The 27,821-nt window shown below is 38.6% G+C and overlaps 1 protein-coding gene across 2 annotated transcripts; it reads left to right on the forward strand.

The window, feature by feature from the left end:
• The first annotated feature begins 1,388 nt into the window (after positions 1-1,388).
• On the forward strand, positions 1,389-27,081 carry LOC127415081 (ephrin type-A receptor 3-like). 2 transcript variants are annotated; one of them, XM_051653629.1, is made up of 15 exons: positions 1,389-1,567; positions 1,657-1,715; positions 2,621-3,233; positions 3,324-3,479; positions 4,071-4,403; positions 17,251-17,413; positions 20,456-20,550; positions 20,647-20,751; positions 21,061-21,141; positions 21,278-21,370; positions 23,305-23,426; positions 23,947-24,056; positions 24,209-24,368; positions 25,460-25,593; positions 26,020-27,081. In XM_051653629.1, the coding sequence occupies exons 1-15, from the start codon at positions 1,447-1,449 to the stop codon at positions 26,330-26,332; spliced, it is 2,658 nt and encodes an 885-aa protein (XP_051509589.1). In that variant the 5' UTR covers positions 1,389-1,446; the 3' UTR covers positions 26,333-27,081. The 2 variants fall into 2 exon arrangements, with proteins under 2 accessions (XP_051509589.1, XP_051509597.1); XM_051653637.1 differs by lacking the exon at positions 1,657-1,715.
• Positions 27,082-27,821: the final 740 nt, after the last annotated feature.

A 27,821-nucleotide genomic window follows, 5' to 3' on the forward strand; every position in this document is an offset into this window, starting at 1 on the left:
TGTTTGCTTTACAAAGGAAAATGTTCTTCTTAGAAATGTTGATGTGAAAACCCAAAAACCTGGCTTTTCCATTGTTGTGAAAATATATCTTCTTTAACTCAACACCTTCCTTCCTTCTGGGAAGCAAGAACTGTTCATTCTAAATAGTAAAGGTCAAGTTAATCTTTTTCATTTGTAGTTTTTACAGATTTATTTAGTTACTTTTGAACTTTGTCTGTACACTTCCATTTAAAGGGAAACAAAAAGGAAATGTCAGCACAAGATTCTATATATATAACCTCTTACAAAACCTCTCTCATAAAAAAATAAAAAAAAAAAAACATTGCTTAGCCAGCAATCTCTTGACTGTGGTCAAACATAAAGAGGCAAGTAAAAAGAAGAACTCAACCATTAATGGTAATAGCCAAAAAAATAATATAATAATGAATTAACCAAAGGTCCAAGCCAAATTTTCTTTGCTGCAAAGAAAAATGGCTTCCTCTATCATGTAGAATTATCATATCATATAATTCAAAATCATATTTTTAATGAACATTCTGCATCCACATTAATATCAGCAATAAAATTGAATTATTATTATAGTACAAAATGGCATTAAAACACATCAAGACTTGCATTAGGGCTACATTAACACAAGAGCTGAAACTTATTTTTCCTAATGATTGGTAATAATATAGATTTTGACTTTGTAGTTTATGATTGAAAAAAAAATCAGATCCAAATATTTGCATGGAAAAATATAAGACTATATATATATATATATATATATATATATATATATAATAAAAATGTAAAAATCAGAGATCATTGATCTGCTGACAACAGCCCCAAGGCTCTGCGTTCTTGCGCTACTGTTCAGAAGTCCATTTTATAAGCGAATCAGTTCGTTCCGTTCGGACAATTCATTTGAATCAACTGGTTGAAACAAATTACATAATTTTCATTTGAGTCATCACCAATAATATTTCCAGATGTCCTCGCACTGCATTTTAAGTGTTTTTTTCTCTAGTGAAATTAATGTTATGTTATATTTCCACAAAGGTTTAAAAAAGATTGTGTCCTTTGTCGCGCTGTTTGTGGTACAACATACAGTATCTTTCACTTCACAGTTTTGCTCCTAAAGTTCTCGTCCTATAAGGCTCTCTAATTACCATTCTATTAAACCGAATAATACTTTATAGCTGCACATTTAGCTATTTATACGGTTATGTGATGACGTTCATACTGAAAGTCCCTGGTATTTAGTGTGAGCCTCTTAATAGTAGAATGATTTACAAACGCTTAGCGAATCGGTTCGATCGAATCATTAAAAAGAACCGGTTCAAAAGAACGATTCATGTGCTTAACTCCGAGTCAACTCTGATCTGTCACATTGTTTTGTACTACTGAAGTTTGATCGCCTGTCCGGAAGTTGTGAGAATAAATTCAAGCTTTTCTCTATGTCAAATGAAGACTAAAATGAAGAAGACGTTTCTTTTGAATTTGGTTATCAATAGATCTTATTTTTTACTTTGCTTTTCATGGAGTGTCTCCTCCGATATATCCGCGCAATCAACCCCAATCAAAGGTAAGGCAAAACAAATTCACAACAGCGTACTATAATGGGGCGCCATGAAAATCTAATGAACAACTATTATCATGTACATTTTATTTTAGAAGTGATCTTTGATTCAAGCAAACAGATCAGTCTATGGACGTCCTCTCCACCAAAAGCTGTAAGGGGCACATTCCTTATTTATTTTTACACATTTAATATTTATATAAATACTGTATTTGTGTAATTTACAGCTTTATAAATAGGCTATGTGTTACTTTAAACAGACAATAATAAAGGGAATGTTCACCCAAAAATGAAAATTATCTTATTGACTGACCCTCATGCCATCTCAAATGTGTATGACTTTCTTTCTTCTGTTCTGCCAATACACCAACGAAGATTTTTAGAAGAATATATCAGCTCTGTAGGTCCATATAATGCAAGTGAATGGTGGCCAGAACTTTGAAGGTCCAAAAAGCACATAAAGGCAGCATAAAATTATCCATATTACTCAAGTGGTTTAATCCATATCTTCAGAAGCGATATGATAGATGTGGGTGAGAAACAGATCAATATATAAGTCTTTTTTTTTTTTTTACTATATGCACAATGTGCACAAATAAAGTGAATCGCCAAAAATAAAAAAGGAATGTGGAAGTGGAAGTGAAAGTGGAGATTTACTCACCCATACCTATCATATCGCTTCTGAAGATATGGATTTAACCACTGGAGACATATGGATTAATTTTATGCATCCTTTCTGTGCTTTTTAGACCTTTAAAGTACTGCCCACCATTCACTTGCATTGTATGAGCTGAAATATTCTTCAAACAATCTTCAGTTGTGTTCAGAAGAAGAAAGAAATTCATACACATCTGGGACAGCATGAGGGTAAATGATGAGAGAATTTTTATTTTCCCTTTAAAACAACTGTTATAATTATTGGTGTAATAAAAACTTTATATTCCAGTTACTTGAAAGAAAAACAAGCAAAATACTGTTCTAAATGATTGTGCATAGGTGGTTATTGATAAATTAATGATCGATTCTTTCTTTTCTCTCTCTCGTTTTTTGTCAATGTAGTGGCAAAAAACAGACATGCGGCTTGGCAAGGATTATATACACTCTGTCTACCAAGCTTGTAACCCAAATTTCAATAATAATCCCAAAACATTATGGACCAATTGGATACCCAAACAAGATGCCCATGAGCTTCTCCTGGACCTTAGTTTTGCTCAAGAGGACCAGCAACCTGTTTATATTTATGTCCAAAGATCTGACCAACCTCGGGATCAATACTTTGGGAGACCACGGGAAGCCGTTCATGAGATCACAGCCCAACATCAATTTCCAAAAGGAGCTTTTCCTCAGGATAAGGACCTGTACCATGCTCAGGGTCTTCATTTAGGGAAGATCTCTCAGAATGGCTTTCACCTAGGGTTTTCTTACAGCGGAGAGTGCATCTTCATTGCTTCTGTCCAGGTATTCTTCATGAAGTGTCCAACATTTGCATGGAACAAAATGGAGTTTGAGGAAACACCAGCAGGATCAGGGTTTAGAAAGGGAGTATGTGTAAGTAGTGCAGTGGAGGTCTCTGCCCCAATGATGAAGTGTCAATCAAATGGTACATGGGGTCCGCCTTTGGGATTATGTGCCTGTGATGCAGGATACCAGGCAGAGGGAAACAGTTGCAAAGGTGAGACTATATGTTTATTTGTCAAGGACCTTAATAGGACCTTAATTGTGTTTAATTTGCAACTATTTACCCTTAATGATTTTCATACAGCTTGTAGGTTGGGCAGCTACAAACCAGCAAATGAAAGTGGAGGATGTATGCCTTGTCCTCCCAGAAGTAAAACACACAGAGAAGGTGCATTTCAGTGTGACTGTGAACAGGGATATGAACGCCTGCAGAGTGACCCTCCCCAGCTGGGATGCACAAGTATGTTTGAGTGCTAAATCACACCTGTCATTCTATAGATTCTCATACAACAGACTTCTACAGTAGATCTTTCATAACCAACAATGACAGTATCCACTTTGCAAATTGCATTTAGATATTGTTATAAATGATTACAATAATTTACATTATAAATACAAATATAACAGTTCAAACATTAGCGTTTAGTAATCTCAAACAGTATAATAAATGCCTTTCATTCATTAAGCTTATTATTTACAATGCTGAAATTAAGAAAGCACCACTAATAATAAAATAATAGAAATGTTGGTTAATTTTGAATAACACTGATCAATAGTGGTGTTTGCTAAGGCAAGTATTACTATAACTATTGTTCATATTTACTGTAGAGTTAAGGATTTGAACAAACCCCTAACCCCTAGTATTAAACTTAGGCGCACAACCCAGAAGAACCCAGCCACCACATAGCAACAAGCATAATAAACATGTTAATGCAGAGTTGGTTTTCACATTTAACGTGATATTGTGTTTCCATCTGTAGTTGCAAGTTTAAAGTGAAGCATTGATGGGTCCAGTCAAAACATTCTCTACCTCTTTTCTTCCTCACGCTAGGACCTCCGTCATCCCCGGTCAATTTAACCTCCCAGCACTTGGGTGACACTGTTGTGACTCTACATTGGGCTCCACCTGCAGACCTGGGTGGAAGAGCAGAGGTGGAATATGACGTGCTGTGTAAACAGAGACAAGATGCATCTGTGGGTCAGTGGGTTCCATGTGAGAGCAAAGTGTTGATTCTTCCTTCTGCCGTTGGACTGAAACACACAGCAGTCAATATTACCAGAATGAAGCCTGAACTGGATTATCATCTGTCTGTCACAGCACGCAATGCTATATCTACTAAACTTGGATTTGATCACTCCATACAGTCAGTTATCATCTACAAATGTAAGTGTTGATGTTCATCTTTCTAAAGAAATGAGGAGGTTGCACAGGGGTTACTGAAAGCTTGTAATTTCGAGAAATGGAAATGATTCATAAGCTATCATCATAGGGTAATGTTCAAGACCCTTAAATGGATTTACACAAAAATTTAAATTCTGTCATCATTTACTCACCCTCATAATGTCATTCCAAATGCATCTGATTCTTCACAAAACACAAAAAGAACACAAAAGGAAATATTTTATAGAATGTCCAGGCTGCTTTTTTCCCCATACATCAAAAGTGGATGGGATTTATAGCTTCTGTCAAGCTCCAAAAAGGACAAACAAGCACAATGAAAAGTAGTCTATGCAACTCGTACACTATATTCCAAGACATCTGAAGCCATTCAATGTCTTTGTGTGTAAACATTTACAAAACTGATCATTATTGCTGTTTCAATCTGCTTTCTAAAAACTGGTTGGAAATCATGAGATTAATCACAGTAATTATATTCTATTCACAGTCATAGCTTTTAAAAGTAAGCAGTAAAAACAAAATACTGTACTATATTACTACTATAATAGTAAATAAGTCTTTATGAATACTAAACGTTGGAGCCATTGTGAATTATCCACAGCTGTTTGCATATGAAGGCTGATAAAGATTATGCTGAAGCAAAAAGATTGTTAAAGGTGCACTCAGTGACTTTGTGTCATCTTGGACTTACACTGACACCTAGTGGCTTGGATGCAGCATCATTTAAAATCAATAGTTTTCCATTTCAGCTGTTATTGTAGAAATTTTGTATTCACAGTCAGCCATGATTACTTTATTCAGTGATTGAAAATGTCAAATAACAGGATGGTTACTGAGATTAAGCGAGTAGTATTCGGCTGGTCATGTGATTCTAAAATGGCAGCCCCCATGTGAGAATAAAACAGAATAATGTAGAATAAAACAGCTTTTATAAGGTTACTGATATGACTGGAGTCTTCATTTTAATGTGAGTGGTTATGATTTCCTACATATATTGCAAAATTACAATTCATATCTTTAGGAGGTAAAATTTTTTAATGATGAAAAAATGACTGAGTGCACCTTTAAAAGAGAATTTTGGAGATTAAATACAAGTCACAAATGCCCACCTAGACAAAGCACTCAAATGGGCTAATATTAGGTCTGAGGATATGCATATGCAAATCAAGTCATAAGAGGCAACCAACAGATGAAGTCAAATTTATGTTAACCTCCCATGAAAAAACAAAACAAAAAAATGGTCAGCAGTGCTCTAGTATCTTTAGGGCATGGTGAGAATAATGGGGCTGTACAGGACTGCAAACTTGCCATTGTCCCAGTGCAGATAAAGGCATCAAAGGGAAGTATGATTCTAACAACTTATGCCTTCATGGACCCGGGTTGCTCCGCAACTGTTTGTACTGAGAATTTAATGAGAAAGTTAAAAGCAAGAGGTAGAAAAACTGAAATTCTGTTCAAAACTATGGCTCTAGAAAGACCCGTTGCAACTTACAAAATCACTGAACTGGAAGGTGGAGATATAGAGGGCAATACCTTTCTCTTATTACCGAAAGTTCAGACTCGATGTGCAATTCCAGTCTCAACAGAAAACATGATATCTCCCAGTGATCTTAAAGGAATATTCTGGGTTAAATACAAACTAAGCTCAATCAACAGCACTTGTAGCATAATATTGATTACCTCAAAAAAACTTTTTTTACCTGTCCCTATTTTTCTTAAAAAAAAAGCTAAAATCTGGGTTACAGTGAGGCACTTACAATGGAAGTGAATGGGAGCCAATCCCTAAATGTTATAATACTCACATTTTCAAAAGTAAAGCCACATAAAAAATATGCGTGTGAACATGATTTTAGTGTGATAAAATCGCTTACTAACTTTTTCTGTGTAAAGTTATAGCCAATTTTACAACTTCGTTGCATTGACTATGTCAACAAACCCAAAAATGACTGTAAAAATGGCTGTTTTTAAACAAGTTTACAGCACAAATGATACACAAGTTTTAACAGAAGAATTAATCTAAGTGCTATTATAAAATTATAAACTTCACGTTTTTGTCTTTAAACCCTCCAAAAATTGGCCCTATTCACTTCCATTGTAAGTGCCTCACTTTGATTTTTGTTTTTTAAAAGAAAAGGAGGGACAAGTCAAAATTAATTAATCAACATTACGCCACAAATACTGTCGATTGAGCTTAACTTGTACTGAACACGAAATATTCCTTTAAGAAATGGCCATACTTAAAATATGTTAATATTAAAGAGATTGATGCTGAAGTTCAGCTCCTCATCGGAATGAATGCACCAAAGGTTAATGAACCTTGGTTGATTATCAATAGTCAAGGGAATAGATCGTATGCAGTACGTAGACTCTTAGAATGGGTAGTCAGTGGTGCACTATCTTTTACAGAGGATGGAAAGAACCAAACTAAGGTAAATATAGATAGAAAATCTGTAGAAAACATCATAGAGTTACTGGTACAACAGTACAACCAAGACTTTCCTTAGACACACTACATGAAGTAAAAAAACTAAAAATTCATGAAAATAGTCTCAAGTCAAATAACTCACAGTGATGGACATTATCATTTACCACTTCCTTTCCAGAAGGACAATATAGAAATGACAAATAACAGTGAATCAGCAATTCAACGAGCATTAGGTCTCTTGAAAAAAATCAAAAGCAATGCCAATTTCTACCAAGAATACAAGAACTTCATCAGGAAAATGATTAAGAAGGATTATGCAGAAAGAGTACCCACACATGAAATGCAAGCTAAAGATGGCAAAACCTGGTATATACCACATCATGCTGTTTATCACAAGCGCAAGAGCACCAAGCGTGTAGTGTTTGACTGTAAATCCTCTTTTAGAAATACATCCCTCAATAAAGAATTGCTACAAGGACCTGACTTAACCAAAAAACTAATTGGAGTGTTGTTAAAGTTCAGTCAAGAACACAATGCTTTCACAGCAGATATTTAAGCAATGTTTCACCAAGTTAGAGTACACCAGGAACACACCAACTTCCTGAGATTCTTGTGGTGGCTCGATGGAGACCTAACCCAGGATTGACAAGATTTTAGGCAGAAGGTACCTCTATTCGGTGCTATTTCCTCACCCAGCTGTGCAAACTTCGCTCAGTAGAGAACTGCTCAAGACAATCAGGAAAAGCATGAAAGAGAGATAATCACTACAATTATGCACAATTTCTATGTAGATGATTCCTTAAAATCAGTCGTTACAGAATGCCAGGCAAAGTGCAAGGAACTCACTGAAGTTTGTGCAGAAGGAGGATTTAGACTAACTAAATGGGCATGTAACAGCAAAGCAGTACATGAATCTATTGCAAAAGAAGACTGGGGAGAGCTTGTTAAAGACTTGGATTTGAACAAAGAAGGACCACCAACTGAAAAAGCACTTGGGATGCAATGGAACATAGATAAAGATACATTTGGCTTCAGTATGACAATTAAAACCAAACCGCATTCTAGAAGAGGAAAACTGTTAAACCTGAGTTCAGTGTATTATCCACTTGGAATTATTGCTCCATTTTTGTTACAGGGTAAACAGATCCTACAACTGCTCTGTAAAACAGCCTGTGGATGGGATCAAATCCTTTCAGAATCCATACACCAAACATGGCTAAAATGGCACTCAGGGATTCATTAACTATCTACATTAACAGATGTATGAAACCTGAAGGATTTGGCCCAATCAAATCCACTCAACTTCAACACTTTTGTGATGCAAGTGAATCAGGTTATGGCACAGTTACCTAAGATACATCAATGACAAGAACGAAATACATGTAAGTTTTGTCATGGGAAAAGCCAGAGTCAACTCCATTTGTACTGATGATCCTGAAGTCAAATTACCCATGAGCCTTCTAGTGAATACAAACACTGTGGAAGAGAACCCCACAAGAACATTTATTGGATATTACTCACAATGGGATAGTTTAAAAAGAGTAGTAGCTTGGATGCTCAAATTAAAAGACAACCTAAAGATGCCGCACCTGCAATTGTTCACAATAATGTCACTTACCACAAATTAAAGGTCCTCTCAGTGAAAGAGCTAGAAAGAACCGAGCAAATAATAGTTTGCTATATACAACATCTACACTTTAAGGATGAAATAAAAACTCTTAAAAATGGACATGATGTAAAATCTAATAGCCCATTCTCTCGCTTGGACCCATTTATGGAAAATGGATTAATGAAAGTAGGTGGGTGTCTCAATAAAATGACCATGTCAATGGATTCACAACATCCTATAATCCTTCCCAAAAATTCCCATGTCTCCAGCATAATCATGAAATACATCCACGAACAAATAGGACACTCTGTAGAAATTACATGCTATCCAAACTTTGAGAATGTTACTGGTTACCTTGTGCAAACTCATTAGCAAAAAACCCTTAAAAACTGTATTCTCTGCAAGCGATTTAAAGGAAATACAGGTGACAAAAAAATGGCAGATCTTCCTCCGGATTGCAGTACACCAGACTTGATCCCATTTATGCATGTGGGTACTAATCTTCTTGGGGCACTTAGAGATAAAAAGTGGCTGTTGTACAGTGAAAAGATATGGTGCTATGTCATGCTGTTGCATCTGAAAGTTGCAAGTTTACTAGATACTAAATCAGAATCAGAATCAGAATGAGCTTTATTGTCAAGTGTGCTTACGTACACAAATAATTTTTATTTATAATTTTTTAGATTTTAATATAAAACAAGAGTATAAATAGACATACAATAAATAGGACATATATGTAGAATGGCGTATGTACATGTGCAAGTGGTAATATATGTGCAAGGTAGGGGTATGTACAGTTATTTAATTAAATATGAGTGAATTTACATACAGTATGTACATGACATATTTATACATTATTGGACTATGGGAGTCCTGAAGGCAGTTTAATTGTTCATGTGGTAAATGGTCTGAGGGTAAAACTTGAAATCCACTGTCACCTCCACTGTTTTGAGCATGTTCAGCTCAAGGTTGTTGTGACTGCACCAGACAGCCAGCTGTTCAACCTCCCGTCTTTATGCAGACTTGTCGCCGTTGCAGATGAGGCCAATGACCGTGGTGTCATCGGCAAACTTCTGGAGCTTGACAGAGGGGTCCTTTGCAGTGCAGTCATTCGTGTACAGGGAGAAGAGCAGTGGAGAGAGAACGCATCCCTGAGGAGCAACAGTGCTAATAGTGAGGGTCCCGGATGTAATTTTCCCCAGTCTCACTAGCTGCTACCTATCTGCCAGAAAGCTGTTGATCCATCGACAGGTTGTAGTTGGCATGGAGAGCTGGGTCAGTTTGGTTGAGAGAAGATCAGGCATGATGGTGTTGAAGGCTGAACTGAAGTCCACAAATAGGATCCTTGCATAAGTCCCAGGTCTGATGAGGTGTTGCAGGATATAATGCAGTCCCATATTGACAGCATCATCCACAGACCTGTTTGCTCGGCAAGCAAACTGAAGGGGGTCTAGCAGGGGTCCAGTGATGTCCTTTAGGTAGGCCAAAACCAGTCTGTCAAATGACTTCATGACACAGACAGGTCTGTAGTCATTAAGTCCTGTGATTTTGGGTTTTTTGGGGACCGGAATGATGGTGGAGTGTTTGAAGCAGCAGGGAACTTCACACTGTTCCAGTGATCTATTGTATATCTGTATGAAGATGGGGGCCAGTTGGTTAGTGCAGACTTTCAGACAGGCAGGTGAGACACTGTTTGGGCCTGAAGATGTCCTAGTCTTTTGTTTCCAGAAGACCTAACACACATCCTCATCACAGACCATAAGTGCAGGTTGAGTAGCAGGAGGGGGAGGAGAGGGGTTCCAGGAGGTATTGGTGTGTGTGGAGTGAAGATCAGAGCGGGGGAGGGGTGTGAGACTGGGCTTTTCAAACCTACAGTAAAACAAATTTAGTTCATCAGCCATTTGTTGATTCTCTACATGGCGAGGGGGAGTGTTTTATACTTAGTAATGATTTTCAGGCCTGTCCACACAGATGCAGGATCGTTGGCTAAAAACTATTTTTTCAGCTTTTCAGAGTAGCTACTTTTAGCCACTCTGATTTCCTTGTTCGGTGTGTTGGTCATTCAATGTGACTGTACAATATTTATCCCCACTTCTGTAAGCATCTTCTTAGGGATGCACATATTTTCACAGAAACTGATATATGATGTCACAATATCTGTGAGCTGATACTGACTGATACTGATACTGATTCTTGTATTAATGCACTGCGCAGATTTATTTGCAGATGAGGACCAATAAGCACTATACGAACAAATCAAGGTACAAACTTTATCAGCACTCAGAAGGAACTGGAAGAAAATCTTAAATTATTATATCATAATAAAATCCACAACATACTGGCTAAAAAAGGAGTAACGTGGATATTCATTCCACCATCTTGACACCACCAAGGCGGTGTATGGGAAAGGCTCATCAGATACTAAAAAAGGATTCTCCAGTCTCTTTTGAAGGAACAAACCCTTGATGATGATAGCTTACTAACAGTCTTTTGTGAAGTAGAAGCCATAATGAATGACAGACCTTAAACAACAGTATCAAATGATCTTCATGATCTGGAACCATTGACACCCAATCACATTCTACACATGAAAGGACAACCGAGTTTACCTCCTGGATATTTCCAGAAGAATGACATAAATGCTCAACGAAGTATATCACAGATTTGTTTTGGAAAAGATGGATAAGAGAGTATTTACCTTTAATGCAAGAACGGAGAAAATGGACTTCTACCAGGAGAAACTTTATGTCTGATGATCTTGTGTGTATAGTTGATGAAACTGCCTCTAGAAACTCTTGGTTATTAGGATGCATTATAAAGACATTTACAGACACAAAAGGTCTGGTTCGAAAGGCTCTAGTAAAGTCTAAAGGAGGTCGTACACAGGACGCATCTGGCGGAGGACATGGCAAATCCGAAACAATTGTTTTTATGAATATACTCACACCTCCGCTGCTCTGCGTCTGTCGGCGGCAGCCAGCTACGACCCCGAAGGCTGCTCGAATTTCTGCCGTGCTGTGGAGCGCAACTCGTATAGGAGAAAGTGGGAGCCAGGTGAACAATCCAACATAAGCCTTTTATTTTTGGTACTTTTTAGTATAACACAAACTGGTAGCTTTCAGCTCAACGTAAATACACACACACACACACACACACAGCTTCATGTGTCACTCTCTCTTTCTCTGCCCTGGTGGTCTGGACCGTTCTTCCTCTCCCGGCCTCGCTCTCCACAGACGTCGCTCGACCATGCCTACATCACCACATACCCCCATCGCCCAACTCAGGCCGGGGAGCCATGCGGCCTGTGACTTACTCCCACCCCCATTTCTAGAGAGGAAATCTGCCACAGCCATCTGCGCCCCGGGCCTGTGGACCACCTTGAACTTATAAGGCTGGAGAGCTAGATACCAAAGGGTGATCCGCACGTTGGTATCCTTCATGCGATGGAGCCACTGGAGCGGGCGTGGTCTGAACAGAGGGTGAAAGCACGCCCCAACAGATAGTACCGGAGGGTGAGGACCGCCCACTTGATGGCCAAACACTCCTCTATCGTGCTGTACTTAGACTCCCTCAGTGAGAGTTTGTGACTAATGCACCTCCACCATCTGGGACAGTACCGCTCCCACCCCCCTGTCCGATGCGTCAGGACAGTACCGCTCCCACCCCCCCTGTCTGATGCATCAGTCTGCAAGACAAAGGGGAGAGTGAAGTTAGGAGAGTGCAATAATGGCCCACCGCACAGTGCAGCTTTCACCTGCGTGAATGCCTGCTAACATGGCTCCATCCACTGGACCGGATCTGGTGCCCACTTTTCAGTCAGTGGGCTGGTGACGGTCGAATAATTAGGCACAAACCTGTGATAATAGTCAGCTAGCCCCAGGAACTGTCTCACCTCCTTTTTGGTTCTAGGTCTCGGGCAGGCTGCAGTCGCTGCTGTTTTATCAATTTGGGGCCACACCTGCCCATGACCCAAATGAAAATCCAGATACCGTACTTCCACCCACCCAATTGCACACTTCTTTGTGTTTGTTGTGATTCCTGTCCATCTCAGTGACCTCAGGACAGCCCACAGATGCCGCAGGTGCCGCTGCCAATCATTACTGAAAATGATGATTTTCATTAGATAGGCAGCGGCGTAAGCAGTGTGCAGTCTGAGGATTCTGTCCATGAGTCGCTGAAACGTAGCAGGGGCCCCCGAACAAACTGAACGGAAGCATCACATACATATATTGGTGTAATCCGAATGGTGTGGAAAATGCCATCTTTTCACGGGACATGGGAGTTCTGCCAATATCCCTTCATTATATCCAGTGTCAAATAAAAGCGAGCCGCGCCTAACCGTTCGGGCAGCTCATCAATCCAAGGCATCTGGCACCAAATCAAATTTAGACACCGCATTGACTTTTCTATAATCCACACAGAACTGGACCAAGCTGTCACTTTTAGGAACCAAAACCACCAGGCTGGCCCAGTCACTGTGGGATTATTCTATTACCCCCATATCCAGCATGGCCTTTAATTCTTCCCAAACAACTTCTTTTTTGTGCTCGGGTAATCGGTAGGGACAACTACGTACCACCACCCCTGGGGTCATTTCGATATGGTACTCTATGAGATTTATACGACCGGGAAGAGGCAAGAACACGTCTGAGAATTCTCCTTGCAACCTGGCAACCTCCGTGACTTGGGATGGTGAGAGGTGGTCTCCACAAGTGACCGGGGTGACTCGATCTGTGGTTTTTAAGTTCACCTCCGGTCCGAGCTCCTTCCTCTCTGGAACCACCATCCCCAAAGTCACAGGGACCACCCCTCTCCACGGTTTTAGGAGATTGAGGTGGTAAATCTGATGTGCACTGCCTCTATCCGTTTGTTTCACCTCATAATCCATTTCCTCAATTCACCGTTTGACCTCAAAGGATCCTTGCCACTTGGCGAGTAATTTAGAGCTCTATGTGGGGAGTAGTACAAGGACTTTATCTCCCGGTTAAAATTCCCGTAGCCGAGTATTCCTATTGTACAGCCGGCTTTGACGTTCTTGAGCCTGGAGCAATTTCTCCTGTGTTAATTGCCCCAGTGTGTGGAGTTTTGCTCTCAGGTCAAGAAGGTATTTAATTTCATTTTTGCTGTTTGAAGGTCCCTCCTCCCAATTTTCCCATAGGTGGTCAAGCACACCGCGCGGTCAACGCCCATACAATAATTCAAATGTGAAGGACCCTGTGGAGGCTTGTGGGACCTCTCGTACTGCAAATAATAGGGGCTCGAGCCACTTGTCCTAATTTCAAGCATCTTCTTGTATGAACTTATGAATCATATTCTTTAGGGTCTGATTAAATCGTTTGACCAAGCCGTCTGTTTGGGGGTGGGAAACGTTGGTCCGAATGAATTCAATCCCCAATGATTCATACAGTTCGCGTAGTGTACGTGACATAAACATAGTGCTCTGATCAGTGAGGATTTCTCTCGGAATCCCCACTTGGGAGATTATTCTGAAGAGTGCCTCCACAACACTTCCCGCTGAAATGTTGTACAGAGGCACTGCTTCAGGATATCACGTTGCATAGTCCACCAGAACCAATATAAAGTGATGACCACATGCCGTCAGCTCTAATGGCCCGACGAGGTCCATACAAATTATTTCAAAGGGGACCTCAATTAACAGAAGGGGGCACAATGGTGCTCTCGGGGTGGCCGGCGGATTCAGCAGCTGACATTCACGGCATGCCACACACCACCTGTGAACATCCCTGTGAATGCCTGGCCAATAGAAACGGGCCATTAAAAGGTTCATTATCTTTTCCTGCCCTAAGTGGCCTGCCATCAGGTTATAATGAGCTGTCTGGAATAACACTTCCCGATGGCTCCGCGGTATTTACAATTGGGTTGTATCCTCCTTTGTCTAAGTGTCCTGCATCACTCAATATAAACGATCCTTGATAATTGAAAAATACAGATATGGGTGTGCAATGTCTGGCTGGAGGCACTGGCCATCAATCACTTTCACTTGATCAAAGGAGTGCCGAAGGGTCTCATCTCACATCTGCTCCAGAGGGAAATCCCCTGCAGGGAATCCTCTAAGGGCTCGGGAAGCCGAGACTTCCCCCTCCCTCCTGATGTGGAGCTGACATAGACGGCCCTGGCACTGCCTCCCAGCCAGCGAATCACACACCACACGCTGATACGTTTTGTTGCAGGACCCATCCACACACATTCCCCTTAATAAAGTAGTAAATGCCAGCCAATTCGTACCCAAAATTAGTGGATGGGAGAGGCGGGGACTAACCGCAGCTTAGACACAATGTTTTTGTCCCCGAAATTTAATAATGACCGTCAACAGGGTAATTTTGAATTTCACCCGCCGGCTCGCATCCAAAGCCTCGGACTGAACCAAGCTTTGGTGAATGGAGGTTTGATTACAACCTGAATCCACCAAGGCTTGATATGTACCTCCCTCAATACTCACAGGTATCTGGTATGCTTCTGCTCGATCGGGGGCAACCTGTGGCGCGTTAGGGATTCGGACCAATGTTTCCATCTCCATCACGGGGCATCAGCCCTGGAAATGCCCAGGTTCCCCGCAGCTCCAGCAGACTAGCCCAGACTTCATGCCCACACCCACTGCAGCAGATTCACCAACCTGTGGAGGAGAGCAGAGAGGGTTATGGAAACGGGTTGAATGGCCCACGGGACCGGGGAACTGGTTTTGGGGTCGGAATGACCAGTTTCTGGGGAATAGGAACAGGACAAAGGACAGGAGAGGGGGAGGGAGGGATGCCAAGCGTCAGTGAGCGGAAGCGCAGTCTGTGCTGCTCTGCGCTGCGGCCAATCCTTTGCAAGATTCAAGTCCTCGTACACCAGGAGGCTGGACGCAGGAAGATGTTGGGCCGCGAGTTGGACTTCCCCGGACAACAGCGGCAGTAGGCGGGCCGCCCAATGGGTGTTTGGCCACTTCAACACTCCAGCTGTTGCTCAAAGAGCTCGAAGAAATCCTCTGGGTCATCCTGAGGTCCCATCTTCATGGACGTGACATGAGGCACGGCCATATGGGAGTCCGGGGTCCTAGCTGAAGACCCCTCTTAGTGTGCCGAGCTCTGTAACATCTGGCGGTTCTCCGCTTGAGCCTGCAGCAGCACCTGGAACCGCTACTCCTGTTCTACGCACAGGTCAAGCAGAGCCCAATGTGTTTGGTGGATGCCGGCGAGGGTCTTGAACAGTTCGGCCAGCACGAAGACTCCATGATGGTGTTTTCTTCCTCCTAATTCCAGGGTTTCGGCACCACTGTGACAGATCACTAGCTCTTTACTGAAGGAGGAATCGAGGGCCGAGTAAAATGTCCAACGTAAGTCTCTTTATTCAAACACTTTTCAGTGTAACACAAAACGGTTTGCTTTTCAGCACAACATAAACACACGCAGGAACACAAGGCTTTGTGCATCTCTCTCTCTCCTCTGGCGGTCTGGAGTCCCTTTTTATCCCTCTCCAGCTCTTACTGTAACACAGAACAGCTGTTAGAGATAATTTCCTACAGGTGTCAGTCCTTACCATTCTTACTCTCTCGGCCTCGCTCTCCACAGATGTCGCTCAGCCACGCCAACATTTACACAGTATGTTTCTTTCATATAGACTACACAATATGTGTTCAGTTACAAGTATGTCTTTTGTAGTTTGACAGCTTGAATGAAGGTCATTCAATGCTACAGAAATTACATAGTTAACGTAGCCATTTCTAATTGTTCCGTTTGCACAGTTACACCAGTTTCATACACTAACCTGCAAACTCATCAACGTCACTTTGTTCATGAAGAAGGGAAAAACCTTGGTAACTTTTGTGTGTACTGTCTGCCACCTGAACAGCATCGACGTGTCCTGTCCTAGCTGCGACACAACATAGCACTTCTCATCTGGTGTGCAACAAATCTAGCACACTTTTAAAACCAATTTGCAAACTTTGCTTGCTGCTGGAGGCTTCTCCTTGATAAGGGCCAACAGTAAAGGTTGTGCTCCTATGGTGCGTCAATAGCTAGAAACGTCTGACCCCGAAGAAACCAGAAAAAAACTAATTGAGAATAGAAATGCAGTGTTATGTGTTCTTGAAAATGAAAATTGAATTGGACTATTCTGTAGATGTAATATTTGAGTAATCATAAAGTTTTTTTGTATTGCTCTAAATCTATTAATAATTGATTTGGATGTTTTGATTTAGATTTAGAATTTAGGAATTTAATCTATAAGCTTCTTAATTTATTTACAGTAATTGTGGTCCACAGTTAGGGGCCGGGTGTTGGAGCCATTGTAAATTATTATTTATTTAACTTAATTTAATAATTATTTATCATTTACCACAGCAATGTTGGACTATTCCACCTTAGTATGATAGCAGCCCTAGTGTACATACCGGTCACTGTGCCTAGGGAGCTGTATGGTATAAAGGAAGTGAGGTCACGTATCATACTAGGGGGCGATAGGAGCATACAGTTTTGGAATTCAGTTTTGGGTTACCATTTATCAGTTTATTTATTTTTATTTATCATCCTGCTGTGTATAAAGATCTTGCAAAGAGAATAAAATAGAAAGCAAAGAATAAAGAATGCGAGTTGTGACTGTTGTTTTTGGAACTTTGATATCGGCCGGCACACAAAATGACTGCTTACTAAAATGACAAATATTCTACCTTGAGCAGCTGAAGAGGGCACATTTGAATGCACAGTTGCTGATACAACAGCAATAGCAATTGCAACCATTCTGTTTTATTCATTTAATGACATTGTTTGTTTTTTTACTGTATGTATAATGTGTTTCAGGGAGAGCTCCAATCAGTATATTGCCCAGTCCTGGTCTCATAACCCATTCCAAACAGGTGCTCTCTCCTGGTCTAATTGCTGCTCTGTTGTGTGGTGTCCTGTTTCCTTTCATTCTCGTAGCTGCTATATTCTTCTTTGTAAGGCATCGCCACAGAAAGCTCAGGTAAACAAAGGAAACCACAGATGTTTATGCATATACTGTACATGCCTATCCAGTCATGGTCCTTAAGAATCCATGATGGTAGTCTTTTTGATCCTGCTTTTTATCCTTTCACTTTAAATAATTGTTAAAGCAGTACATTATCCCTGTGAGAGATATTGAATAATGACTAAAGAGAGGCCAGTTCAGACCCATAAGGCATGTGACTTTTGTGCAGTACAATAGAGTAGCTTCTCTGGTTCCAGCCTTTATATAAAGTTTGACTATTTTGGGCTCTGAGCTAAAAATACATATAGCCAAAATACATAGCCAAAAATAATAGCATGGTCATGGTTAAAGATTAGATCAAAAACTTTGTTTTCTCAGCAGGAGTATAATACAAATGAGTTGAGATTTATTTGTTTTATTTATTTTATTTAATTTATGAAAAGCAAGGAAAAGTATCTAATTGTTTTTAACTCACATAACATATATTTTAAGGTCTACATTGGTGTTATTGAGAAATAAGGTTTTTTGGATATGTAGTTTAAAACACATGTGCCAATTTGTAAAAATCTAATATTTGTTTCCATGTTGGTTTCATAAAGTTTTTTTTTTAAATTTATTGCATTCATTCATTGCATTCATCAAAATGTGGTGTAACCATCAGGTAAAATGTATTAAAATAATTTTCTTGTACCATTGAGTGCACACAATTTAATGATTTAAAAAAATAAAAAAATAAATATATATATATATATATATATATATATATATATATATATATATATATATATATATATATATATATATATATATATACAGGTGCATCTCAATAAATTAGAATGTTGTGGAAAAGTTCATTTATTTCAGTAATTCAACTCAAATTGTGAAACTCGTGTATTAAATAAATTCAATGCACACAGACTGAAGTAGTTTAAGTCTTTGGTTCTTTTAATTATGATGATTTTGGCTCACATTTAACAAAAACCCACCAATTCACTATCTCAAAAAATTAGAATATGGTGACATGCCAATCAGCTAATCAACTCAAAACACTTGCAAAGGTTTCCTGAGCCTTCAAAATGGTCTCTCAGTTTGGTTCACTAGGCTACACAATCATGGGGAAGACTGCTGATCTGACAGTTGTCCAGAAGACAATCATTGACACCCTTCACAAGGAGGGTAAGCCACAAACTTTCATCGCCAAAGAAGCTGGCTGTTCACAGAGTGCTGTTAACAGAAAGTTGAGTGGAAGGAAAAAGTGTGGAAGAAAAAGATGCACAACCAACCGAGAGAACCGCAGCCTTATGAGAACTGTCAAGAAAAATCGATTCAAGAATTTGGGTGAACTTCACAAGGAATGGACTGAGGCTGGGGTCAAGGCATCAAGAGCCACCACACACAGACGTGTCAATGAATTTGGCTACAGTTGTCGTATTCCTCTTGTTAAGCCACTCCTGAACCACAGACAACGTCAGAGGCGTCTTACCTGGGCTAAGGAGAAGAAGAACTGGACTGTTGCCCAGTGGTCCTAAGTCCTCTTTTCAGATGAGAGCAAGTTTTGTATTTCATTTGGAAACCAAGGTCCTAGAGTCTGGAGGAAGGGTGGAGAAGCTCATAGCCCAAGTTGCTTGAAGTCCAGTGTTAAGTTTCCACAGTCTGTGATGATTTGGGGTGCAATGTCATCTGCTGGTGTTGGTCCATTGTGTTTTTTGAAAACCAAAGTCACTGCACCCGTTTACCAAGAAATTTTGGTGCACTTCATGCTTCCTTCTGCTGACCAGCTTTTTAAAGATGCTGATTTCATTTTCCAGCAGGATTTGGCACCTACCCACACTGCCAAAAGCACCAAAAGTTGGTTAAATGACACCAATGGTGTTGGTGTGCTTGACTGGCCAGCAAACTCACCAGACCTGAACCCCATAGAGAATCTATGGGGTATTGTCAAGAGGAAAATGAGAAACAAGAGACCAAAAAATGCAGATGAGCTGAAGGCCACTGTCAAAGAAATCTGGGCTTCCATACCACCTCAGCAGTGCCACAAACTGATCACCTCCATGCCACGCCGAATTGAGGCAGTAATTAAAGCAAAAGGAGCCCCTACCAAGTATTGAGTACATATACAGTAAATGAACATACTTTCCAGAAGGCCAACAATTCACTAAAAATGTTTTTTTTATTGGTCTTATGATGTATTCTAATTTTTTGAGATAGTGAATTGGTGGGTTTTTGTTAAATGTGAGCCAAAATCATCACAATTAAAAGAACCAAAGACTTAAACTACTTCAGTCTGTGTGCATTGAATTTATTTAATACACGAGTTTCACAATTTGAGTTGAATTACTGAAATAAATGAACTTTTCCACAACATTCTAATTTATTGAGATGCACCTGTATATATATATATATATATATATATATATATATATATATATATATATATATATATATATATATCAAACATGTTTCAAGGTTAAAAATATATATTTCTTTACAAATATCATTATATAAATATTTTTAGTCATAAAGATCAAGAAGTTTTGTGAGGGTTGCTCCATCTGACCTGAACAAAATTTGCCTTTTCAATTTTTTCTAAAAATGTAACGACTTAGACACTTATGAGGGTTCTCTTTGTTTTATGGTTTTCTTGTTACATGACAACAACATGTGACAAGAAAAAAACATCTGCATGTTGGTTACACCATCTGACTTTGATTTTTATTTTACTTTGATATTTAAAACAAAATTGTTTCATTGTTTTTTTTTTTTTAAATAATAATTAAAGATTATTCCATTCTACTTATGCCAACATCACTTAAAAAATAAATAAATAAATAAATAAAAAAAAAGATTTTAGTGAAACTCTAAGTCCAATAAAAAATAACTAAATGACTTTGAACTCAGAAATGAAACACATTTTCATTATAGTAGACATGTATTCAAGTAATTGTTTTGTGTTAAATGCATTTTAATGTATTTTTGAAAATCTTAATAGATCCAGACAAAAAATGAAAGAAATGAGCATCACATCATTGACACATATGTGCTGTAATTTGTATTCAGTGAGGATGAGCAAATGGTGTTCATATCCCACACTGGTGTGACATTTCGACGTACTGACGAACCAGAACACACAGCTCAACCTGAGCAAATCATTAGTAAGTCTTCTCAAACAACCTCTATGTATGAATTCATTTTTAATAATTTAGAGGGATTTTATGAATATATCCCATCTGTCTCTCTGTTTGTGACAGGCTCAGTTCAGATGTTGGAAGGAGCGAGTTGTAGACTGCTGTGTGGTCTTAGAGATGTGCTGGTGGAGCGTACTAAACTAACGATGGGCAAAGAGCTTGGGAAAGGTACAAATTGACTAAAGCAGTCACCTTTGCAAATTTGGCCTTGGTCGTTATTAGTGTTACAGCAGATAAGTAAAGAATGCTCTACTGTTTTAGAAATTCTTGTTTATGAGTTATGACATAACTTATATATTATACAGACAATGAAATGTTATGTTAATAATGTTATAACACTTTGTAACTTTATAACAGTTGGATGAAAATATGTAAAGTTAATTTTTTTAAAATAATTTAGTTGAAAGCTGTGTTCATTGTCATTTTGCATTCTGGGTATGAATTATGGAGTTTGCCATTGACTTTCCCCATGTACAGGAGAATTTGGGGCAGTATATGAGGGCATATTTTCTCCTCAAGGAGGAGAAGACATCAAAGTGGCAGTAAAAACTATGAGAGGTATGTAAGACAGAAACATAACGGCACACATAACGGCAATAGACGAGGTCTATTAAAATAACCTTTTCTATTACATTTCAGTCTGACATGTTGTAACATTCCAAAATTTGATTTTTTCCCCCCTGTTTTATTGTAGTTGGAATCAACAGTCAAGGGGATCTGGAATCCTTTCTCAAGGAGGCAGAAATTATGCAACATTTCGATCACGACAATGTAGTTAAATTGCTTGGTATGACTCTGTTGAATTGAATAATTATTTCATGTTTGAAATCTAGGCTAAAATGTATAATTTTATCTAGTTGGGAGTGGATAGTTTTGGGTAACCTGATTTTGATCGCCTCTGAAGTTTCCACGGCAACTGGGCATCTGTTGGCTGGCCAAGGGCAAAGCTTGAACTTGCACAAGTTTCACAGTTGAATTTTACCTCCTGCTTGTCTTTGACCAAATTATTGAGGGATTGTACCATTAGAAAAATTGAATGGATCATGGCAACTGTTACACATAATGTACTTGGCAGCTGTCCAGTACTATGAAGTGCAATATTATATTAAGTCACAGCAATATATTATGGATTGATCGGTTTAATTGTTAAAGTGAAGTCTCTATATTAAAGTATCTTTCTATCTATCTATTTACCCTTTGGAATTAGCTGGTTTTCTGTATTAATTTGTCATAAAATGTGATCTTCATCAAAGTTACAAGTATAGACAAACACAATGTGCTTAAACTAACAACACACAAACAATTATAATCTTTCATGTCTTTATTGAACACATCTCATTAAACATTCACAGTGCTGTGGAAAAAGTGAGGGAATCCTTGGATTTAATAACTGGTCGATCCTCCACTGGCAGCAATAACCTCAACCAAGCATTTCTGGTAGCTGCGGATTAGAGCTGCACAATGTTCAGAAGGAATTTTGGACCATTCTTCCTTACAGAACTGCTTCAGCTCAGCCATATTCTTAAGATGTCTGGAGTTTCTCTTGGGATCATTCCACAACATCTCTATTGGGTTAAGGTCTGGGCTCTGAATGGGCCACTCCAAAAGCTGGATTTTCTTTTTTTCAAGCCATTCTGTAGTGGATTTACTTCGATTGTCCTGCTGCATCACCCAACTTCTACTGAGCTTCAGCTGAAGCACAGCCACCCTGACATTATTCTGTAGGATATCTTGATAAATTTGGGAATTTATTTTCTCCTTGATGATGGCAAGCGGTCCAGGCCCTGAAACAGCAAAGCAACCACAAATCATGATGCTCCCTCCATGGCACTTCACCATTGGGTTGATGTTTTTATGTTGGTATGCGGTGCCCTTTTTACGCCATATGTAGTGCTGCGTGTTCTTACCAAACAATTCAACCGTAGTTTCATCAGTCCACAAAACATTTTCCCAGTAGCATAGTGGAGTGGTCAAGGTGGTCTTTGGCAAACTTCAGGAGCGCAACAATGGTTTGGTTGGAAAGCAGTGTCTTCCTTCATGGTGTCCTGCAATGGACACCATGCCTGTTTAATGTTTTCCGTATAGTAGACTCATGAACAGAGATGCTAACCAGTTCCAATGATTTCTTCAAGTCTTTAGCTGTCACTTTATGGTTCCTTTTTTCCTCACTGAGCATTCAGTGCCTTTTGCGGTGTGCCTTTTTAGTCATCTTGGCTGGACGGCCACTTCTAGGGAGAGTCGGCACAGTACTAAATCGTGTCCATTTATAGACTTTTTGTCTTACTGCGGACAGATAAATATCTAAGATCTTCAAGATAACTTTTGTTATCCTTTCCAGATTTATACCAAGCAACGATTCTTGATTGTAGGTCTTTTGAGAGTGAGACATGGTCCAAATCAGCAGTTGCTCCTTGTGAATAGCAAACTCAAAATGTTTTCAGTGCCTTTTATAAGTCAGAGTAGCTCTAACCCACACCTCCAATCTCATTTCATTAATTGGATGCCAGGATTGCCAACTCCTGTTAGTGTTTTTTCATTATTTTAACTTAGATGAAGTTCAAACCAGATTTAAGATAAATGTATATGTAAATGCAGGTAATTCCAAGGGGTTCACATACATTTTCTTGCCTTTCTATCTATCTATCTATCTGAACGTTGTAATGAAATTGTCTGCACTCCATGTTACTTACAGATTTGAGGTGTGTTCTGTGTGTCCTCTAGGTGTTGCACTAGAGCGAGATCCGGAGTCCTCCATTCCTGTACCACTTGTAATTCTTCCATTCATGAAACATGGAGACCTACGCCGTTTTCTTATTGCCACCCGCTATGGTGATATTCCCATGGTCAGTCTACAACCTACAGATGATTACTTTTACAACATCTTATACCAAGTTTTAGTCAGGATAACTTACTTGGTTCTATTTTCTTTCTTTATACTCTTGTTTTTTATATAAATTTCAGTAAGCATTGGATAGTTCTGTACATACTGTATTGTCAAAAGCAATTAGAAAATTCAGGACATTCTGTCTCCATTGTAGGGCAGCACAAGTGTTTGACAATAATTGACAATTACTGTGTATGTCATGTCAAATTAGGACCAAATTAATACAAGTTCAAATACATACAGCCAAAATAGAAATGCCAATTCATCCAGTACTCATGTAAATAATCATAAATAAGCAGAAAAGTTGCAGTTATTCTGATTGGACCATTAAAAGATGACAAAGAAAAAGCAGCTGAGACATGAGTTGTTTCTTTATTTTAGGTTGAGGTTAATGGCCAGTTAAAATAACCACAGATTTAAAAATATGTTACTTTGCTTCACATCACCTACCATTTAAACTGATCCCAATCTTTTTTTAGTTTGTGCCTTATCAGAGTCTTCTGCGTTTCATGATTGACATTTCTGCAGGAATGGAGTATCTCAGCTCCCAGGGTTTCCTACACAGAGACTTGGCTGCTCGCAATTGCATGTAAGTCCACAGGAGGACAACAGAGAGCACTTTTCAAGTCCTTTTAATACTTCCTTTGTCTTGAGAGTAGCCATACCTAATGAAGAACATCTGGTTCTTCCCACACTTACCCATTTCTGGACTCTTATTGAAACATATACATTCGCTTACAGGTTGGGGGATGACCTGCGTGTGTGTGTAGCTGACTTTGGCCTGTCTAAGAAGATCTATTCCAGAAACTACTACAGGCAGAAAGTGGCTGTTAGAATGCCTGTTAAGTGGATGGCCATAGAGAGTCTGTCTGAGTCCGTTTACACCACCAAGAGTGATGTGGTCTGTCTTATCTCTTCTTCCAATACAGTTACAATACAGTAACTCTCAACACTGATACTATAAGTATATACATTCATATTGCAGAGATAAATTCATTCAAAAGAAAATGTAAGAAAAGAAAATTGTTTTTAAAATGTAGAATTGTGTAAAATGCTGTTGCAAAATACTTTTTTTATTTACTTGTATGCAGTTTACTTCACTGACTTACAGTTAAAACATTCACAATGTTAAAAATTCTACACGAGTTAATCTCACAAAACCTGTCAAGATATATTTCTGTTTAAGACTTATAATAGTAATATAGTGTAGTGTTTGTAAATCTGTAAAATGTTTTTAAAATCTAAAAATGTGTAAAAGATTAGTTAAACCATAATAGACCTTACAAAACCAAAAGGAAAAAAACAAGAAATAATATTTTCTTTATTGCTCTATTCTAAGTTTTATTTTAGTACCTTTAAGATGTATTAGTAGCATTATTATAATTATTATTATTTTCATGACAATTAAGCAGCTCCCCCATGATAATTACTGTAATGCAAAAAAAACTCCTCATGCCTGTAATAGAAAAAATATATATTGTTTTAATAGTAAAGTTTAAATCATGTATTATTTGTAAATCTATTAAATGTTTAAAAATATGTAAACAGTTTAGTAAAACCCTGATACTACTGTTTTTACAAAACCAAAAGAAACAAGAAATTATATTTTTTGTTTTTATAAATATAAATATAAAATGTATTTTATATTTTATTTTAGTGGTACCCTTAAGACATATTATTATTATTATTATTATTTTCATGACAATTAAGCACCTTACCCCATTCTCCTAACTATAATGCGAAATAAGGATATATTATTTAAATGGTAAAGTTTAAATAATTTAGTATTTGTAAATATGTATTTTTGTTGTATTTCAATTAATTTATGCTGATTTTAATAAAAAGTCATTGTATTCAAGTATTTTTATACTGAATTACATTATAAGAAGAGTATCTAGTCAGGATCAACAAGTAAAATGCATTACTATAATGAGACCAAAATTGCAACCCTTAAGTAATTTTGTTAACTATGTTGTTCCTTGTGTCTCACAGTGGTCTTTTGGAATAACCATGTGGGAGATCACATCTAGGGGGAGAACACCTTATCCGGGTGTCCCCAATCATGAACTCTTGGACTTGCTGGAATGTGGACACCGTCTCAAACAGGGGGAAAATAACAGCAAATTGTAAGCACTTTCAATATTTTTCATCCATGACAACAAAAAAGTAGCACAAAATGCATTTAGCCTCTAACAGTATAGATATTGTTTATCAAGAAACTGTGACTAAGACTTTGCCAAAAAATTAGCTGTTGCAAGACTAATGAAACCAGGATTACTAGGAAGAATAGTTTAAGTGTTTAAGAGGCATTATGAGTCACAACAGTTACATGCCAAGGCAGATGCCCTAAAAATGGAAGAATTACCCTGCTGAAAAATATACTGGGTTGGTACTGGACTTACTGATCACTCAGTCATGTAATATTGTAATGTTTGTGTGTGGTATAGAGGCATACATGGCAATGATTTTTTTTAAACAGCAGATATGAGAGATAATGTAAGTAATGATTCAAACTCACAATTTTTCTTTCCCTCATTCTGTGCCTCTTTCAGATATGAGGTTATGTTGAGCTGCTGGCACAGAGATCCCTCTCAGAGGCCATGTTTTGGAGAGCTAGGCCAGAGACTCAAAGCTCTTCTGTCTGAGCTTCCTCCTCTGGAGGCCAGCAAGGAGGCCCATTACATCAACCAGGGCCTAGAGGTGGCCACCGATCACCAAGATGGTGCAGAGGCCCTGGATCTTGAAGAAGAGGGAGTTGTAAACAACATATATCTACCTGAACCTTTTGGCGGATTCAAGACCTATTCCAGATCAGAGGAGGAGAAAGAAGAGGGGGGATACCTGCTGTGCAATAAAACTGAATGATAACGTGGGCCATGTTAGGCCTCTGTTTGTACTTATCATTTTAATTAAAGTATTAGGGAAGGATGTTGTCACAAGGGCTATATGTTAGTAACATAATTTTTGGATCAAAAATCAAATTACAAAAATGCTTGTTCATCACTAGCATCACTTTAAAACACCTAGATGAAAACTGTCTTAAATGAGAATATTTTTTTAGTAAATTCTATCCTCCAAGCTATAAAATTCCAATATCATATTTTTTATAATAACTCTTGGGTAAACAAAGGAAAAACAATTCACCCTTGTCTTTTGTTCATATTGGATTAACACTCGTACTGTTCCTGGACAAAAATGACTATGTGTAATCTGTGTTTTCCAAAATACACAATAACACATTTATTGAAAATGTTTGTTCGTCACACTTCTGAATTAACGGCTTTCATAGTTTTATGCAGTTAAGCATTTTTAGGGGAACTTTATAGATTGAGAACTCAATTAGCTCAAATTGCACCATACATTATATATATATAAATAAGCACTTTTGTTTTACCTTTAATTCAGTAAAAGGCAAAGTTGAAAATGCTGCTATGAGTCATGCATTAGGAGTGTCTGCTGCCATCTGCTGGAAAAAAAAAACATTACAAAAATTTGACAATATCATATCAATATCAGCAATGTCAAGTATAGCCTATAGGTGGCCTCAGAGTTCCCCTTGTTGTGGAATAGACCTTTTTCACACTCTGAGTTTTTGAATGCGAAGTATATATATATATATATACAGGTGCATCTCAATAAATTAGAATGTCGTGGAAAAGTTCATTTATTTCAGTAATTCAACTCAAATTGTGAAACTCGTGTATTAAATAAATTCAATGCACACAGACTGAAGTAGTTTAAGTCTTTGGTTCTTTTAATTGTGATGATTTTGGCTCACATTTAACAAAAACCCACCAATTCACTATCTCAAAAAATTAGAATATGGTGACATGCCAATCAGCTAATCAACTCAAAACACCTGCAAAGGTTTCCTGAGCCTTCAAAATGGTCTCTCAGTTTGGTTCACTAGGCTACACAATCATGGGGAAGACTGCTGATCTGACAGTTGTCCAGAAGACAATCATTGACACCCTTCACAAGGAGGGTGAGCCACAAACATTCATTGCAAAAGAAGCTGGCTGTTCACAGAGTGCTGTTAACAGAAAGTTGAGTGGAAGGAAAAAGTGTGGAAGAAAAAGATGCACAACCAACCGAGAGAACCGCAGCCTTATGAGGACTGTCAAGAAAAATCGATTCAAGAATTTGGGTGAACTTCACAAGGAATGGACTGTGGCTGGGGTCAAGGCATCAAGAGCCACCACACACAGACGTGTCAATGAATTTGGCTACAGTTGTCGTATTCCTCTTGTTAAGCCACTCCTGAACCACAGACAACGTCAGAGGCGTCTTACCTGGGCTAAGGAGAAGAAGAACTGGACTGTTGCCCAGTGGTCCTAAGTCCTCTTTTCAGATG

The sequence above is a fragment of the Myxocyprinus asiaticus genome, chromosome 2 (assembly GCF_019703515.2).
Source record: "Myxocyprinus asiaticus isolate MX2 ecotype Aquarium Trade chromosome 2, UBuf_Myxa_2, whole genome shotgun sequence".
Lineage (NCBI taxonomy): Eukaryota > Metazoa > Chordata > Actinopteri > Cypriniformes > Catostomidae > Myxocyprinus > Myxocyprinus asiaticus.